Source organism: Pteropus medius, unplaced genomic scaffold (genome assembly GCF_902729225.1).
Source record: "Pteropus medius unplaced genomic scaffold, Ma_sr-lr_union100, whole genome shotgun sequence".
Classification (NCBI taxonomy): domain Eukaryota; kingdom Metazoa; phylum Chordata; class Mammalia; order Chiroptera; family Pteropodidae; genus Pteropus; species Pteropus medius.
In genome coordinates, this window is record NW_024354498.1 from 4,334,692 (window position 1) to 4,350,914 (window position 16,223).

Below are 16,223 nucleotides of genomic sequence, written 5' to 3' on the forward strand. Positions count from 1 at the left end.
TTTACTTTTATTCTAGATTTTATATTTCTATATTATATTTAAATTTATACTCTATTCTTCTGTAGATATTATTCTACATTTTACTACATCGTGGTAAATATTCATGTCTAATACGTGTGCATAATAATATTCACTTTTCTCTTGACAAGAATGTCCTTGAACTCTCTTTGTGTTTCTTTAGGTTAACATTCTTTATAAGCATTTCTAGCCTTCATGTCTACAAATTGAGCAATTATCTATTGAATAAGAGGGGCTAGTATGTTAAGTATCCACAGTCTAGATTAGCAGTATATTACGGATATGGCTTCATCCATCTCATTGTCAAGTCGTCTCTCAGAAGAACCACTTGTGCCACAGAAGATGGAAGTTTTTCCTTAAGAGTAAAATGAGTGTATACACATAGGCCAGTGGGAGTCCTCTAGGCCAGTCAACTCCTACTTTTTCCCTGAGCTCTCTGCTTCCTGTTTCTGCCATTTTTCCCGCTTATCCCCAGCAGCCACCCAAGAGGGAGGTGATGATGTTTGTTTATCCCTTCATTCATTCATGCGATCAGTATCTATAGAGTGCTTAGCATGAGCAGGCACTCTGCTGGACTCAGAAGGATAGAATGGTGGGCAAGACAAACTAGGGGTGCTGACATTTAAATGATCACAAGAAGAGGGATAAGTGACAGGCTTAGGGTGTCTGGGAAGGCAGCACCTACAATTCTTTACCAAGCTCTGGGTGGGCAAGAGAAGTGGACAGAGATCTGAAGGATGAGTAGCGGTGGCCAGATGAATGGGGGAAAGAGGGGTCAGGAGTGCCACAGGCAGAGGGAATGGCCTCAAGGGAAGGCCTTCGCGCCCTCAGGATGCTCAGCCAGGACCCTAAAGACAGGATTGTCGAAGGTCCTTCCTCTCCCCTTTGGACTACACGAAGCGCCCACAGCCTGCGAGGGCTGCCTGGGGCCAGGCCCAGGCTCAGGCTGCGTGGCAGGCTCCCTGCCTGGCCCATGGCCCCACTCAGAGGTCGACACCTTCTCCTTCTGAAACAAGCTCAGTCCTGAGACCTTCCCAAGTTTCCTAAGGGTGTCCAGAACCCAGGGCTCCCAGGACCCATCCCTGGTCCAGCCCCCTCAGAGGAACCATTTCCCTGCTGAGCTCAGGCCCCCATCACAACTCCCCTGCTCCCCAAGAGTCAAAGCCCAGAGCCTCTGGCCACCTCCTTCTCTGGGACAATAGGCTGATTCTTGTTGAGCTCTGAACCTTCTAAATCCATAAACCTGGGAGATGCTATGCCATCAACAGCTTTCTGTCTCAGTCTCTCTCTGACACATGCACACACACACACACACACACACACACAAAACGCTTTCATCCTGGAGCAAGGTGATGGGGAGTGGGGGAGGGGTTTTAGATTTCTTCTCTGGTGACTCTTCATCAGAAAAACAAACATATAAAAAACTCAAGAACACATCACTATATTCTCACGACTTCACCCTATTCCACCCACATGAGCTGATGCTTTTTGGCCCGGCACTACAGGCTCTACGCTCTACCAACGTTATCCCATAGCAATCCCGTAGCAACTTCACGGAGGCAGGTTCTACTGTTGTGCTCATTTCACAGGTGCAGAAACTGAGATCCAGAGACGTTAAGCAGCTTGCCTAAACTCACGCAGAGGGAGAATGGGATCCAATCGCAGGTCACATTGGCTCTAAGCCGGCATTCTTGACCTTGGCTGCCCATTACAATCATCTGCAGCTTTACCCCATGCCCAGGTCCTGCTCCAGACCAATGACATCAAGATCTCTGGTGGTGTGGCCCGAATGTCAGCACTTCCGCAACTCCCCAGGTGATGCCCAGGCTTAGATCCACGGAAAAGCCTCTGCTTTGTGCCCTGGGCCAAGCCGTCAGGTTTCTGGGGGAGCAGCTGAGTAGCTGGACATACCAATGCCAGAGACAGGAGCACTGGATGGGGCAGGCTTGGGGCTTGGACATAAGGGCTCAGTTTTGGCCATCTGGGTGTGAAGTATCTTTGGTTCACCCAGATGGCACTGTTCACCTGGAAAGTACTCAAGAGGGCCATGGGAGGCTCGGGGCTGAGAGTCAGGCAAGGTTCTCAGATGCCTGCTGAAACCATGGGGATGGGAAAATCATCACCTCCCCTGGAGAGTGTGGGGAGGATCCAGGTCTGGACAAGCCCTCACGGGCCTCCAAGGCCACTGCCACTGGCCTGGTCCCTACAGGTCTACAGTCTACAGTCTACTCTTAACTGTTTAGATGAGCTAATTGGGAAGAAATGGCAAAAGAAATATGACGGGAAACCGGAGAAAGATCAAAATGTCAAGAATAAGGCAACTGGGAGAGGCGGCAATGGCTTTTCCTTCCCCTCTGCCCCCTCCCTCCAAGCTGGTGGCCCTAGAGCAAGAAAAGGGAGGTTCCAGATGGAGGGGCTTTAGAGACATCCACGGTTAGAATTTAAGTGACAACCAAGACCCAACTAAAACCCAGCTTCCTGACACTGGGGCCAGGTTGGAGAGAGGTCGAGGAGGTGGAGGTGCCCCCAAGGCCATGGGCACTAGGCCCCCTGAAGCACCAGCCAACAATATGCCTTCCCTGGAGGGCCAAGGATTCCGAAGCGCTCTTAGAAAGTGCACTTGTTAAAAGCGCAGCTGCTCTGGGAGTGGGATCCTGGAAACCGCATCGGGAACAAGCACCCCTGATGATCCGGCCACACAAGGCATGAGCGTGGTTTCATAAAGCGTTCCTGTTCTCTCTCCCAGGAACTGATATTATTTTAATAGGCCCTCAAAGCCTCGGGTATTTGTAAACAAATGCTGTCCCCTCGCCCCCAGCCCTGCTGAGTTGCAGCTACTGGTAGGAGTTGGACCTATTTTTCGGTGCATTGGCCAGAAGCCCACCCCGCCCCCGCTTCTAGGCCAGAGGTCTGCAGGTATTCTGGAGCCTCAGGATGGCAGTCAAGTTTCTGCATGCTTCATTTTGTTTTACTGATTTCTGAAAATCATTCTCTAGGAATACTTTGGCGCCCATTTTACCATTGAAGGTGATGATGCTCCAGTAAATATGTTCAGCTCTTCAATCTGAACCCAGATATACACATAGAAAAAAAAAATGATTTGATTTATCTTACTTGGAGTTTATCTTTCACAATCAGAAAACTAGGGGAATGTATTTGCATAAGTTTATCATTGTTTTCTATAGAAATTCAGCTAGAAACTGGGTTTGGTTATAAATGCGGCCCCCTAGATAGTGGCTTATTGAATGATTGAATTAGCTTTCTTCATTCAGAAGGTAAAAACAGTAGCGGGTAGGGAGTTGCTTAAGCATATCAGGGCTGAGGTCTCTGCAGTTCTCCTGGCCTTCCCCTCATGGTGCAAGCTGGCTACTGTTGCACCAGCCAGCAGGCCTTCCCACTAGACAACAGGAAGAAAGAAGGTACAAGCAACACCTGATCAGAAATCTCTGGCAGACACCCTCTTATATCTCACTGGTCAGAAATCATGCCACATGGTCACTTCTAACTGCAAGAGAGGCTGGGAAAGATTGCTTTTTTAGCTGGCCACGTTGCTGCCCTCAACAAAATTAGGGCTCTTTAGTCAAAAAGAAGGGGAGAATGGATACTGGGTTGACAATTGGCAGTCTCTCATCAGGTAAGCTAACACTGAATATGAGAGGAAAACGTTGAGAAGCAGCAGACGATTAACATGTAAGAACCAGCTTTGGCTATTATTTGGGAAAAGCAGTTCCTTTCAACTGTTTCTTATTCAACAGTCACTCAGGCACATTTCACCCTTTTTGTTTTTTATTATATTAGTGAGAAAACTGCAATTTACAAGTGGGAAGTCAGTCTCAATATATAATTGCCCTTCTTGCCTCTCACCATTGTTTTGGTCTTTTAATTGCCATCATATGCTGCCTGAGGACAATTAAGGACCCTGATGTCATCATGCAGGATGGCTAAACCTGTGTTAATGAGGAAAATAAAGAGTATGGCATTTAAGTATGATATTTCACTGTGAACCTCTTGGTTTTTAGGTTTCTAAGTTTGTGGGGGAGGCAAAATAGTATCAAAACTACGCCCCCCCACACACACCACAGTGGGGTTGCCATAGAACCACTTCTCTCTGTGTTTACGAATGTTGAGTCTCTATGGCAATCTCTTCATCTTCAAACAAGACGGTTTGTCATTTCAGTCATTTTATGTTTGTCGAGTATTGCGATGCGATACAAATGTTTAAGCGAGTGTTGTTTTTCCTTTCCCAGAATGCCCGTATCATAAGCCTCTGGGTTTCGAGTCAGGAGAGGTTACACCAGACCAGATCACCTGCTCCAACCCGGAGCAGTACGTGGGCTGGTATTCCTCGTGGACTGCCAACAAGGCCCGGCTCAACAGTCAAGGCTTTGGGTAAGCAGGCTGGTGGCTCAGGAGATTTTTCTTTTTCATGTGATTTGAAAAAGTAGGTCTCTAATAAATGAGCGACACAGAATGCACTTATTCAACAAATATTGAGTGCCTTCCACGTGCATACAGCAGCGAACAAGGTGCATGAGGTCCTAACCTTCTAGAAGCACACAGTTTAGAGGGGGAGACTGACTGAGCATATAATCACACAACTGATCATTTAGTAAGTGTGCTGAGTGCTGTGGAGATTAAGAAGAAAGACATGGGCCATTTGAAGCACCAGTGATGGGCTTTCTAAAGAAAAGATATTTAACCTGAGACAGTTGGCCAGGTTGAGGGGCAGGGGGAGCGCACAGGGTACATTAGGTGCAAAGGCCCTGAGTTGGGGAGACCCCTCCTAAGCATGGAGTGGGGCCGTAAAGCAGGCCGGCAAGGTTAGATCACAGGCAAGGAAAGGCTGGAGAGGCAGGCAGAAGTCAGATCGTGCAGGGCCTTTTAAGTTATGTTAAGGATTGTGGTCCTTATTTTAGGGATAATAGGGAGGATCTTGAATGTACATTAGTTAGAATACAGGTTTCTGGTGCTGTAACAAAGAGCCCCAAAGTACAGACTTAACATAGAGGTGTATTTCTTGCTCATCTAAGAGTTGAATTAGGCAGTCTAGGGTTATTATGGCAGCTGGATGCTGTCAGAGGTCCAGATTCTTTCTACCTTGTTCTGTTTTCCTTAACATGAAACTTCCATCTCGGAGACCAAGACGGCTGCTCTAGCTTCCACTGTCACAGCCACATTCTAGCCAGTAGGGAGAAAAGAAGAGCAGAGTGAACACACTTTTAAGGATACAAACATAATCCTATTGGCCACTTCTGCCCATATCTCATTGCCCCGAATTTGGTCCGATGGCCCACCTAGCTTCAAGGGAGGCTGGATGGCTATTTACGCAGATAAAACATAGGGGTTCTATTACTGAAGGAAGATGGGAAGAGGTGAAAACAATTAGACTCTGTCAGAGAAAGATCTGAAGTTGGGGAGTATCATAATCAGATTTGTGTTGAAAGAAAAAAGCTTCTGGCTTCTGTGGGGAGTAATTCAGGAAGACTAGTTAAGCTATAGCAGCAATCCAGACGAGAATTGAGGTCTAGAGTGATGGCAGGGAAATGGAGAGAAGTAATGACTTTGAGAAACATTTGGAGATGGAACCAGTAGATGGATTGGCCATTCGAGGCGACAGAGGAGTGGCCACGAATGGCTCTCAAATTGCTGGCATGAGCACCTGGGAGGACAGGGGTTGAATTCAGAGAGATGAATACCAGAAGGCGGGGTTAGAATGAGGATAATTCGGAGCTCACTTTTGGACATATTTCATTTGAGATGCTGTAAGGTATCCAGGAGAAGTTGGCTAGCCAGTAACTGATCTTCGGGATTTGGAATTTAGAAAAGATCTGAGATGGAAGTAAAAAGTCAGAGCCACCCAAGGAGCAAGTCTGGAATTAAAAAAAGAAAGCAGTCAAGGGCTGAGTCCCACGAAGCTAATTAACACACAATAAAAAAAAATGGGGAGAGAAGCTATAGGTTTCTACAATTTATGAGGGATATAGCTGAAAAAAAAAAATTAGTTCCTTCAATGGCTGGTTCCCTCTACAGTTGTCAAAAGCCCTCCCAGAGGCACTTGGCTCAGTGCACATGGTAGACACTCCCTGAAAGCCACGGGTGACAGCACCTGACGGAGATGCAGATACGCATGAATAGAGTGAAATTAAAGAAAAACAAAAGACTCATGGAGAAGGAAACATCAGGAAAGACTAATGAAAAAGGAAGGGGGCTGGCGGATGCCATAACCACACATTAAAGAAAGATGTGCTCAGCCACGCCCCAAAGGTGATTTCAGCTACACTCAAAGGCATTTCTTTGACAAATTAGTTGAATCTGGAAATTTCTCCTTCAGCGGTGGTGGTGCACGAAGAGAATGATACAGGCATCACAGAGGCTGGGCACTTCTTGGAGACAAGCTTCTGGGTGCTTAACAGATTGCAGCTCAGACTGCCCGAGCTTTGTGGGGGCTCTTTGGGTGCTGGCACCCCCTCAAAAAGACAGCGTCTCCCAGCCTCTCGGAGGTGCTCTTGGGTAAGGCTAACGGTAACTCACTGTGTCCCTGGCAGGTGCGCCTGGCTCTCCAAGTTCCAGGACAGCAGCCAGTGGTTACAGATAGATCTGAAGGAGGTCAAGGTGATTTCGGGGATCCTCACCCAGGGTCGTTGTGACATTGATGAGTGGATGACCAAGTACAGTGTGCAGTACAGAACTGACGAGAACCTGAACTGGATTTACTATAAGGACCAGACTGGAAACAACCGGGTAAGTCAGTCGTACCCAAACCACCTTCAGCTCACATTCTTTAGGACTCTCCTCCTGCCCCTGTCCCTGTGTTCCTGTCGCCACCCTCTCTCAGAACACTCCCCCAAGGCATGGTGAGTCACAGTCTGCTCTCGGACCATGAGACATGTGTCTTTCTTGTTGTATTCCTGGTGTCTAGCCATTTGCAAACAAGTACCACTCTGGGGCGCAAAAGAAATCTTTGATTTCTCATATCAGCATATAGTTGCTTGAATCATCAAAAACAGCCATTTGGACTATTCCAGACTCACTGGACCATTGCACACTTCGCTGCATGGGGCTGACTTATTATTGATGTGGGTAGGTCCTGGTCCATTGATGTACCTATGGCCGCTCCTTACTATTCATTGACACCGACAGCTGGGAAGCTTTGGGCAACCCAGCAAGTTAACCAGAAAACTACCGAAATGGTTAAAATGACCCCAGCAGGGCAAACACAGAAGTCATTAAACCTTTCAGCAATTTTATATGCCGACTCACTTCCAAGCGCCAAGACCAAAGTCTTGTTCACCATAGACATAACACAGCAGGCTCTTGAATATGTGTATATATATACATATATATGTAATGTATACTTATAAATTAAAAATTTACTAGCTATTTGGAAATGTTAACTGTCCTTTTGCCTGATAGTGAGGACTTCCCCTAGCTAATTTGGACATTTAATCAGATTAAGCACATGCAGATGAAAATCAGAAGGCTTTGTATTCTCTGAGGACAATTTGTACAGCAAGGCATTCATGGGTTGAGATTTCAAGGAGTTTCAACACTACAGGAAAAACCATCTTGATACTTAAGACATTTTATCCCATTTTTGTTGGCTTTTCAAAAAGATACGAGTTTTTTTTTTTCCAAGCCCCGTCTATGTTTCTGAAGACCTTGACAATTCTTTGCAAAGAAGCACTTCACTTGGGCATTTGTGCTATTGGGAGCAGCCTGTTCCATCCTCCCTCTTCGGCTGGCTCCTGACTTGAATAGGTTCAAGGGCAAACAGCTTAGTGAAGGGCATGCGGAGTGTCGTTATTGGGAAGAAAGGTAAGATAAGATCATGGCTTATGAGGTCCTTCTTATTTTGTGGATGGATGAGGCCAACACAACAGTCGGAATTTTTCTAAAGATAATACCAGAAGGGAATGAAATGTTCCCGCATCATCAGGCAGAGCATTTATGACTCCGGAAAGAGTGTAAAGAATTTCTTTGCAGATACAGCCAAATATCCATGGCAAGTTTTTATGTTTCAGCCACTGCATCATGCCATGTTATAGCCCCAAAACCAAACCTTTTTCTCTCTACTCTGGATACTGCCCTCCTCCTTCCAGAAGCTCCTTCAAGAACGTTTTTACTTTGGATACTTTCGAAACGTGGGAACATTCCTTGTGTGATGTAGTCCTTTTCAAAATTCTTGTCAAAATACAAAGGATTCAAACCTGAAGTTGGTGATAAGAATCGAGAGGCATTTTTTTTTTTATCATAGCTACCCAACAGAACTTTCTGCCACAGTGGAATGTTAGTATCTACAGTGTCCAACATGGCAGCCACTAATCACATTAGCTTTTGAGCACTTGAACGGTGGTGGGTGGCTAGTGTGATTGAGGATGTGAACAATTATCTAATTTTAATTCATTTGAATTTAAATAGCCACATGTGGCTACTGGCTACCGTACTGGACTGTACAGTTCCAAATGTCCTCGAATACTCAGAGATGCCCGGATCATGCAGATAGGTGCTAACAACCAGTCAATGTCAGATCTGCTAAGTCTCCGCACTTTAACCGCTTTGAGATTTTTCAGTTATAAGTTAGGGCCAGCTTCAGAAAGGAATCATTCTTCCACTTGCCTCCGCTAATATGATGGTGATAGGATATCACTCTTCTCTTTCAGGTCTTCTATGGAAACTCAGACCGAACCTCCACAGTCCAGAACCTGCTGCGGCCCCCCATCATCTCCCGTTTTATCCGGCTGGTCCCACTGGGCTGGCACGTCCGCATTGCCATCCGCATGGAGCTGTTGGAGTGTGTCAGCAAGTGTACCTGAAGCCTGTCTCAGCTCGGCGCCTGCCAGGGGGTAGAGGGCGCAGGAGGGACCGCGGGGGAGCCCTGACATATCACTGTGATGAAAGGGGCTGCATTTTACAAGCTCTTTTCAATACAGAGCTGGGGGGTAGAGCGTATTTCTTTTCTTCCTTTCTTTTCTTTTCTTTTTTTTTTTTTAAAGATATAGTTTCCAATTTCAGCGAAGAAAAGAAAAATGAACATATTCCCCACTCAGGGCTAAGGAAAATAGGAACAAAGAAAATGTCCTAAAAGAATTTTCATACAAAAGCCTAAGTAGCAGGGGTAATTTGCTGCTCTCCGTTTTTGTTTTGTTTTTCAGTCTCAGTGACACTGTGAAAGGTGCAGTCCCAGGGGAACACAAAACAGCCCTGATATTTTGAAAATTCTTTTGCATTACTATGTTCAAAACAGGAACAGAGTTTCATAAAGCCTTGCTTTGAATGCAAGGGGGGGCGGGGCGAGCTTGCAGTTTTTCCTCGTTTTCATTAAATCATGGTTATTTAGGACTTTAGAGCACCTGGTACCAGAGTGAAAGGTTTCGGGGATGACTGGGTGGCGGAGATGAGGTTGGATGGGGGCCCAGTCTCCTGAGAGGCGTACACGACCATACACCCCAGGTAGGAGGGCCTCCCTTGCTCTGAACTTTCACCCCCATGCACACAGGGATTGGGGGCGGCGGATGGGGGAAGGGTCCATTCCAAAGCTCTCATATACGGCTCCATTCTGCAGCCCATTCAGGCAAATTATCCCAGTTTGAGTGTGGTCACTATTTAGGTGAAAACACAGGACAGGCTGCGCGTGTAAGTAGCAAAGTTTTCCGATATGTATGAACCCCAGTTGACTAGAACACACCAGAATTTCCCTTTACCTAAGGCTACCATTGTTCAACAAGCTTAACACTTGGAAAACAGTTGGCCCAAGAGCTATCACTGGCTACACGGAGAAGGCCCATCAGCTGAGTTCAGGCTTGGTACAAAGTGGTCAGGACCTACATCCTAGGAAAGGCGATGTGGCTATGGCCCTGGTGAGCCCAACCTTCCAACCTCTGACCCCTAGCCCTGCAACACACAAACTGGCCTGCTCCTAATGCTGAAGCCTCCTAGGGAAGAAAGGGGCCTGGCATAGGCTTAGCCTTCCCCTCCTGGAGAAGCCCATCAAGCTTGGAGAACGACAGTCTAAGTCTCTTTTGTTGTTTATAAGTCAGCCTGAGTTTTCAGGCGCTGCCGTGGGAGAGGCTGGTGACATGGCAGGTGGGCAGGAGAGGATTTGAAAGTAGGAGCTGAAGGGAGTGGAATCAGAGGACAGGGCCTTCCAACGAGAATGGGTAATCAATCCAAGACTGTCCTGGCCCTGATGCAGTGCAGCCTTTGCTAGCATCTCTGAGTAACTCTGTTTTTAAATGCCAAGCCAAGTCAGTGAACTCATACTAACACGATCCTGGCATCACATTCATCTTCTTTGTGATTGGGCAGCCTCCTAAAAGCCCCAAATCTCTTCCCTGGTGTTTTTGGCTTAGAACAGCTTCATATCTAACCCAGCCTCTTTCTAATCCCCATGCTGTATACCTGAACCTGGAAAAATGCTCTTCCCTGCTCCATCTTCTCTCGAATATATACATATCAATTCAGGGTGGGGGTAGGGGTAGAATCCTTCTTTGGTCTTAGAACACATGGACAGATGCATTTTGAACAGAATGCCTGATTGGATAGTCTCACTGGGAAAGTTGAATGAACTTTTATCATAATATGCATGGTCAGAGAAAAGCCTAAGAGTTCAAGTCCTCTACAATCAGCACTGTAGACACAGGAGGGAAAGTCGACTTAAGGGAAAGAAAGAATGAAACAGGGTGAAGCAGGGATAAAGTTTCTCCAAATAATTGTTCATGTTGGAAATGTTTTATAAGTTTTATTAAGCTCACATACCATACAAATTTCACCCATGTAAAGTGTACAATTCCATGACTTTGCGTATAGTGAGTTGAGCAACCATTATTACAATCAATTTTAGAAAAATTTCATCACCCCACAAAGAAACCCTGAACCCATCAGCCACCACTCCCCCAACCCACTCGCCCACTCCAGCCCTAGGCAACCATTGATCTATTTCTGCCTCTGTAGCCAATTTGGACATTTTGTATAAATGGAATCATACAATACGTGGTCTTTTCTGTTTGGCTTCTTTCACTTAGCATAGTGTTTTCAAGGTTCGTTCATGTCGTAGCGTGTGACAGTACTTCACTTCATTCCTTTTTCCGGCAGAATATCATTCCACTGTATGAATAGACCACATTGTATTTATCCATTCATCTGCTGATGGACATTTGGATTGTTTCCACGTTTTTTGGTTGTTGTGAATAATGCCAATATGAACAACTGTGGACATGTTTTCATTTATCTTGGGTATATATATACCTAGGAGTGGAATTGCTAGGTCATATGGTAACTCTGTTTAACCTTTTGAAGAACTGTTGGATGATTTTCCAAAGTAGCTGCACTACTTTACATTCCCACCAGCAGTGTATCACGGTTCTATTTTCTCTACACTTGTTATTATCTGTCTTTTTGATTATAGCCATCCTGTGGTGTATGAAGTAGTATCTCATGGTGGTTTTGATTTGCATTTCCCCACGACTCATGATGCCAAGCAGCTTTTCATTTGTTTACTGGCCATTTGTACATTTCTTTGGAGAAATATCTATTCGGATCCTTTGTCCATTTTAGAATCAGGCTGTCTTTTTGAGTTGTAAGAGTTCTTCATGCTTTAGATACAATTCCTTTATCGGACATATGACTTGCAAATATTTTCTCCTATTCTATGGGTTGTCTTTTTACATTTTTTGATCTCACAAACTTTACTTTTGGCAAGCTAGGAGATACGTATCTCTAGATTTATATACAAAGGCTGACAGAAAACAGTTGAGGTTAATCAGAGGCCAAGTGGCAGGAAGTGAAAACCATGAAGTGTGGATGCCCAGTGGGGGTTAATTTCAGGAAAGTCAGCAAAAAAGACAGCTCCTGAAGGTAAAGTCTTTTTACTTTCTTGATGGAGTCCTTTGAAGCACGCAGTTTAAAATTTTGATGAAGCCCAGTTTCTTTTTCTCTTTTTTGGCTTGTACTTTTGGTGTCATATCTGAGAAACCATTGCCAAATCCAGATCAGAAAGATTTACTCCTATGTTTTCCTCTACGAGTCTTATAGTTTTTACCTCTTACATTTAGATCATTGATGCGTTTTAATTTTTGCATATGGTATGAGGTAGGAGTCCAACTTCATTCTTTGCATGTGGATATCCAGTCGTCCCAGCATCATTTGTTGAAAAAACTATCCTTTCTCCCTCTGAATGGCCTTGGCACCCTTACTGAAAAAATACAATTGACCATAAAGGTGGAGGTTTATTTCTGAACTCTCAATTCTATTCCACTGATCTCTGTATGTCTGTCCTTATGAGAGCACCTCACTGTTTTGATTACTGAAGTTTTGTAGTGAGTTTTGAAATTGGAATATGTGCGTCTTCCAATTTCGTTCAAGATTGTTTTGGCTATTCTGTCTCTTGAATTTCCATATAAATTTTAGTAACAACTTGTCGTTTTTTGCAAAGAAGTCAGCTGAAATTTCACATTGGAAATTGTTGAATACTTCAGAATATAATAATCAATGAGATACTGACATCCCTAAAACGTTTATCTGCAGGTAATTTGTTTACAATAGCATATGAACTTTTTACTTCATAATTCATGAAAGAATGTGTAAAAAACTTTTATTGAGGGACATTTGAAGTCTAATAGATTTTTGCTATTAAACACATGAAGTATGCAGTATTATTTCTTTTGTGTGGGAAACTTTCAATTAAAAAAAAAATATATATATATAGTGTAGCAGAAACTCATTCTCTTACCTTATGTTAATATGTTTACTTTTATTTTCAGAAATGCTAGAGTGTGGTCTACACTTGTAGGAGATTTTTTAAAAATTGTGTTAAAATATACATAACATATTGCGGGAGATTTTTAAACAGCTAAATTAAATGCTATGAACAACAACAAAAAAGTGGCATTAAGTGTTGCCAAGATAAAGTCTGAGCTGATTTTGGTATTCAGTGTGGGAGGAGGTTGGACGAAACAAAGGTATTTCAAAATAAAGGTACTGCTATGAATCCAATCTCAGAACCCAGAAGATTGCATCCCTAAAGTGAGCCTTTGAACAGATGCTGACAGAAGCCCATCTTTTTGTCTACTTGGAGCGTAGCTGTTGAGGCCTGTGGACAAATGCACAGCTGTAACTCCAAACTACTAGTAACTCCAAGCTATGGTGGTTCTTAACCTGGACTTTACAGGGCTGATGTGAAGATCAAATACGATTAATGTATCTAAAGTGCTTAATGAGTTCTCTATAACTGGCAGTCAAGATTCAGTGACATTCCTTTTCAACTTCATAGAGCTGCCAACTGGGGCACAAATAACAGCAATAATGTCACATCTCATATTTATGGAGAATCTACCAAGTGCTTTGCAGGTTATCGTTTCATTAAATCCTTACAACAGCACTATGAGGTAGGTACTATTATTATTTCAATTTACAGATAAGGTAATTGAGGCATAGGAAAGTTAAATAACTTGCCTAAAGGCGCGCGAGATGTAGGTGATGGAGCTAGGATTTCACTCAAGCAATCTGACTCCAGATCCTGTGCAAGTCACCAGTTTTTGGACCTGGCGTGACTTATTTCAATGACATGTTCTAATCTATTCTCAAATCAAATCAATTACCACCTGCTGAGGGATGGGAGGAAAGGTGGTACATGAACCCCCGTCATGAATCAATCCCACGGCAGCTTCTATACATGGAGACGCAGCAACCGCTCTGCTTGGCAGTGTTTAGGGGCATAGGGCTTTACAGTGAACATACTCAGCTTCAAATCCTAGCTGGCTGAACTTGGGCAGGTTAAAAGTCCACAGACCTCAGTTTCCTCATCTATAAAATAAACGTAAAACACTGGCATTGTGCCCAGCCGCAGTAAGAGCTATGAACATAAAAAAATGACAAGCCCCAGATACTTTGATTCGGTTTTGATAAAAAGTATAAAAAAATTGAAATCACAGGTTTACATGACTTAAGGAGAAACTTGGAGCAAAAAATTGGTGACAAAGTGCTTTTAAGAATGCAAAGCACTGGTTTTAGCTCCTATCCTTTGTTTAGAGAGATAAAGTTGGAGAATTTTTAGATATGTTATCACAAAACTTAAGTTCTTTCCCCCCATGGAGCATTTCTAATTTAGCTAATTTCAAAGACAGCAAGAACAAGTCAGTTAATTTGATGTCTTCTTCTGCTTTTGTAAATGGAAGTTTTACTGGAACTGTAGATAATTACGCCTCTATCTATTCATGGCTGCACGGTAATTGGCAACAGCAGAGAGTACGCCGGTGGAGTTGTGAAGTCAGAGAGACCCTCCCTAATGGTCCACAGAGCCTCAAATATTTACTATCTGGCCCTTTGTAGAACAAGTTTGCCAACCCCCCGGCTCTAAAACACAAAGAAATCCTTATTAAGCTGTCCGTCTTTGCCTTCCCCACAGCACTGAACAGGAAGCTAGCGTCTCTGCCCATCCTCCCCAAACCATCAAGTGAGCGTCTAGCAACATGCAAAGGAGACAACACTCAAGTGTAAAAGAAACCAAAGTTTTCAAAATGCCAGAAGGGGAAAAAAAGCTTTATAAATACAAAAAAAATTATCGACATCATTAAATAACAGGATTTGCCCTGCTTTACATTAATTTCGGTCCCTTAAACTGATTCCAATTTCAACGGTCCATTATCCCTCATTCGAATTCAAATGAGTTCTTTACAAAGAAACTAGCTGCAGAGCTGCTCACAGTCCGAACTGGAGGGACAACAGTGCTCAATGTTGGGATGGCCTGGCAATCACTTCAGTCAGTGCAAAATCTGCATTTTATTAAAGACATTTGGGAAGATCCATTCAAAAATACATTGTGCTCAGTAAAAATTAACCATTTCATGCTGATAATTAAGGTTACAACGGAATAGATATTTGTATAATATTTACAGCAACAATAGAAATCTTACAGAAGTTCAGAATGGAAGAATACATGCCAGAAAAAACTTGATAAGATGTACCAACACATGTTACAAAGTTATAGAAACACTTTACAAATGGTTCATAATTAGCTTGTGAGGAATTTAAATATTCAACACTTTAAATTCAGTTTGGATTCAAAAATGAAAAAGGTTAACACCACAGCACACCCTTGCCACAGTAAAAAGTATGGAATTACACTTTGTAGTATAGATTATAAAGTCTGCGCAATTAAGAATTACCACTGATTCGTAATCTACCACAAAATTTAGATGTTACATCATTCTGGCTTATCTCTATTTTTGTTTTCATGCATGAGCAGGGTTCTCAAAGTCACCCAGCCCTGTGTCTTCCCAGATACCCCCTTCAAACTTCCTAGAGATTGAAGAAGCTCGAAATAGTCTTCTAAGTATATACAGAATAACTACCTGAATTCAAAATGGCACAAAGCAATTCTTGGAGATAGGAATTAGGGACCACTATTTTGTTTGGTTTGTTTCTGTTAATCAATCCGAGTTTACAGTGAGAATTGACTTCCTGAAATCACAGCATTACCCCTCCAGCCTGACTCCATCAGTGACCAAACAAGGAGAGGGAAATAGACTGAGAGAGGACTGTATATGTGATCAATCATATATCTCTAGTGAAAACGGATTTCGTACAAGCTTTGCTTTCCATTTTAGAAAATCTAAGCCATTGTGGAGAACTTAAAAGTTCTCTAAGAGGAAAAGCATCATTTTTTTTTTTTGGAACCTTTGAATGCTTTGTAATTGGAGCTTTTGACAACTCTGGCGATAAACACTTTAATCCCCCCACCCCACCACCAGGGACAAAGTCAAGGCATCTACCTTTTCTATTCCTGGGTTTTGTCTGATTAACCCTGAAGCAGAGCACTAGGACAAGCCTGTCTACGTCCGAAATGAATCAGATCAGGCTTTTGGGAAAACACAATCCCAAACCAAAGGAAGTCCTGAGGAATTCTTAGCAGTCTGTCAAAACGGAGGGGATGGAGGAACAGATAAGGCCTCTTTCTCCCTGATACTCTGCGCTGGAAGAGTAGCGAACAAGGCAACTTCTAATCTGCATACAACACGGAGACTGATTTTTCAAGATTCCAAAGGAGGAGCAAAATGCGACCCAAGGATCAAATGGGGTTCAGAGAGCTCAACCTTGTAGGTGAATGAAGGGCCTTACAAGTGAAACCAGTTTCACTGACGCAGCTCTCTGGCCCTAGAAATCCAACGTGCAACCACTACAAATTTTTTCTGGCAAAACGAAAAGACAAA

General features: G+C 43.6%; 1 protein-coding gene across 1 annotated transcript in view; it reads left to right on the top strand.

Annotated features, from left to right (window-relative positions):
- Window positions 1–16,223, top strand: part of RS1 (retinoschisin 1) — a 34,033-nt gene that overhangs the window by 11,314 nt on the left and 6,496 nt on the right. Inside the window, exons 4-5 of the mRNA XM_039852328.1 lie at window positions 4,266–4,407; window positions 6,564–6,759. Coding sequence (XP_039708262.1) covers window positions 4,266–4,407; window positions 6,564–6,759 — 338 coding nt within the window. The remainder of the gene's footprint in view (window positions 1–4,265; window positions 4,408–6,563; window positions 6,760–16,223) is intronic.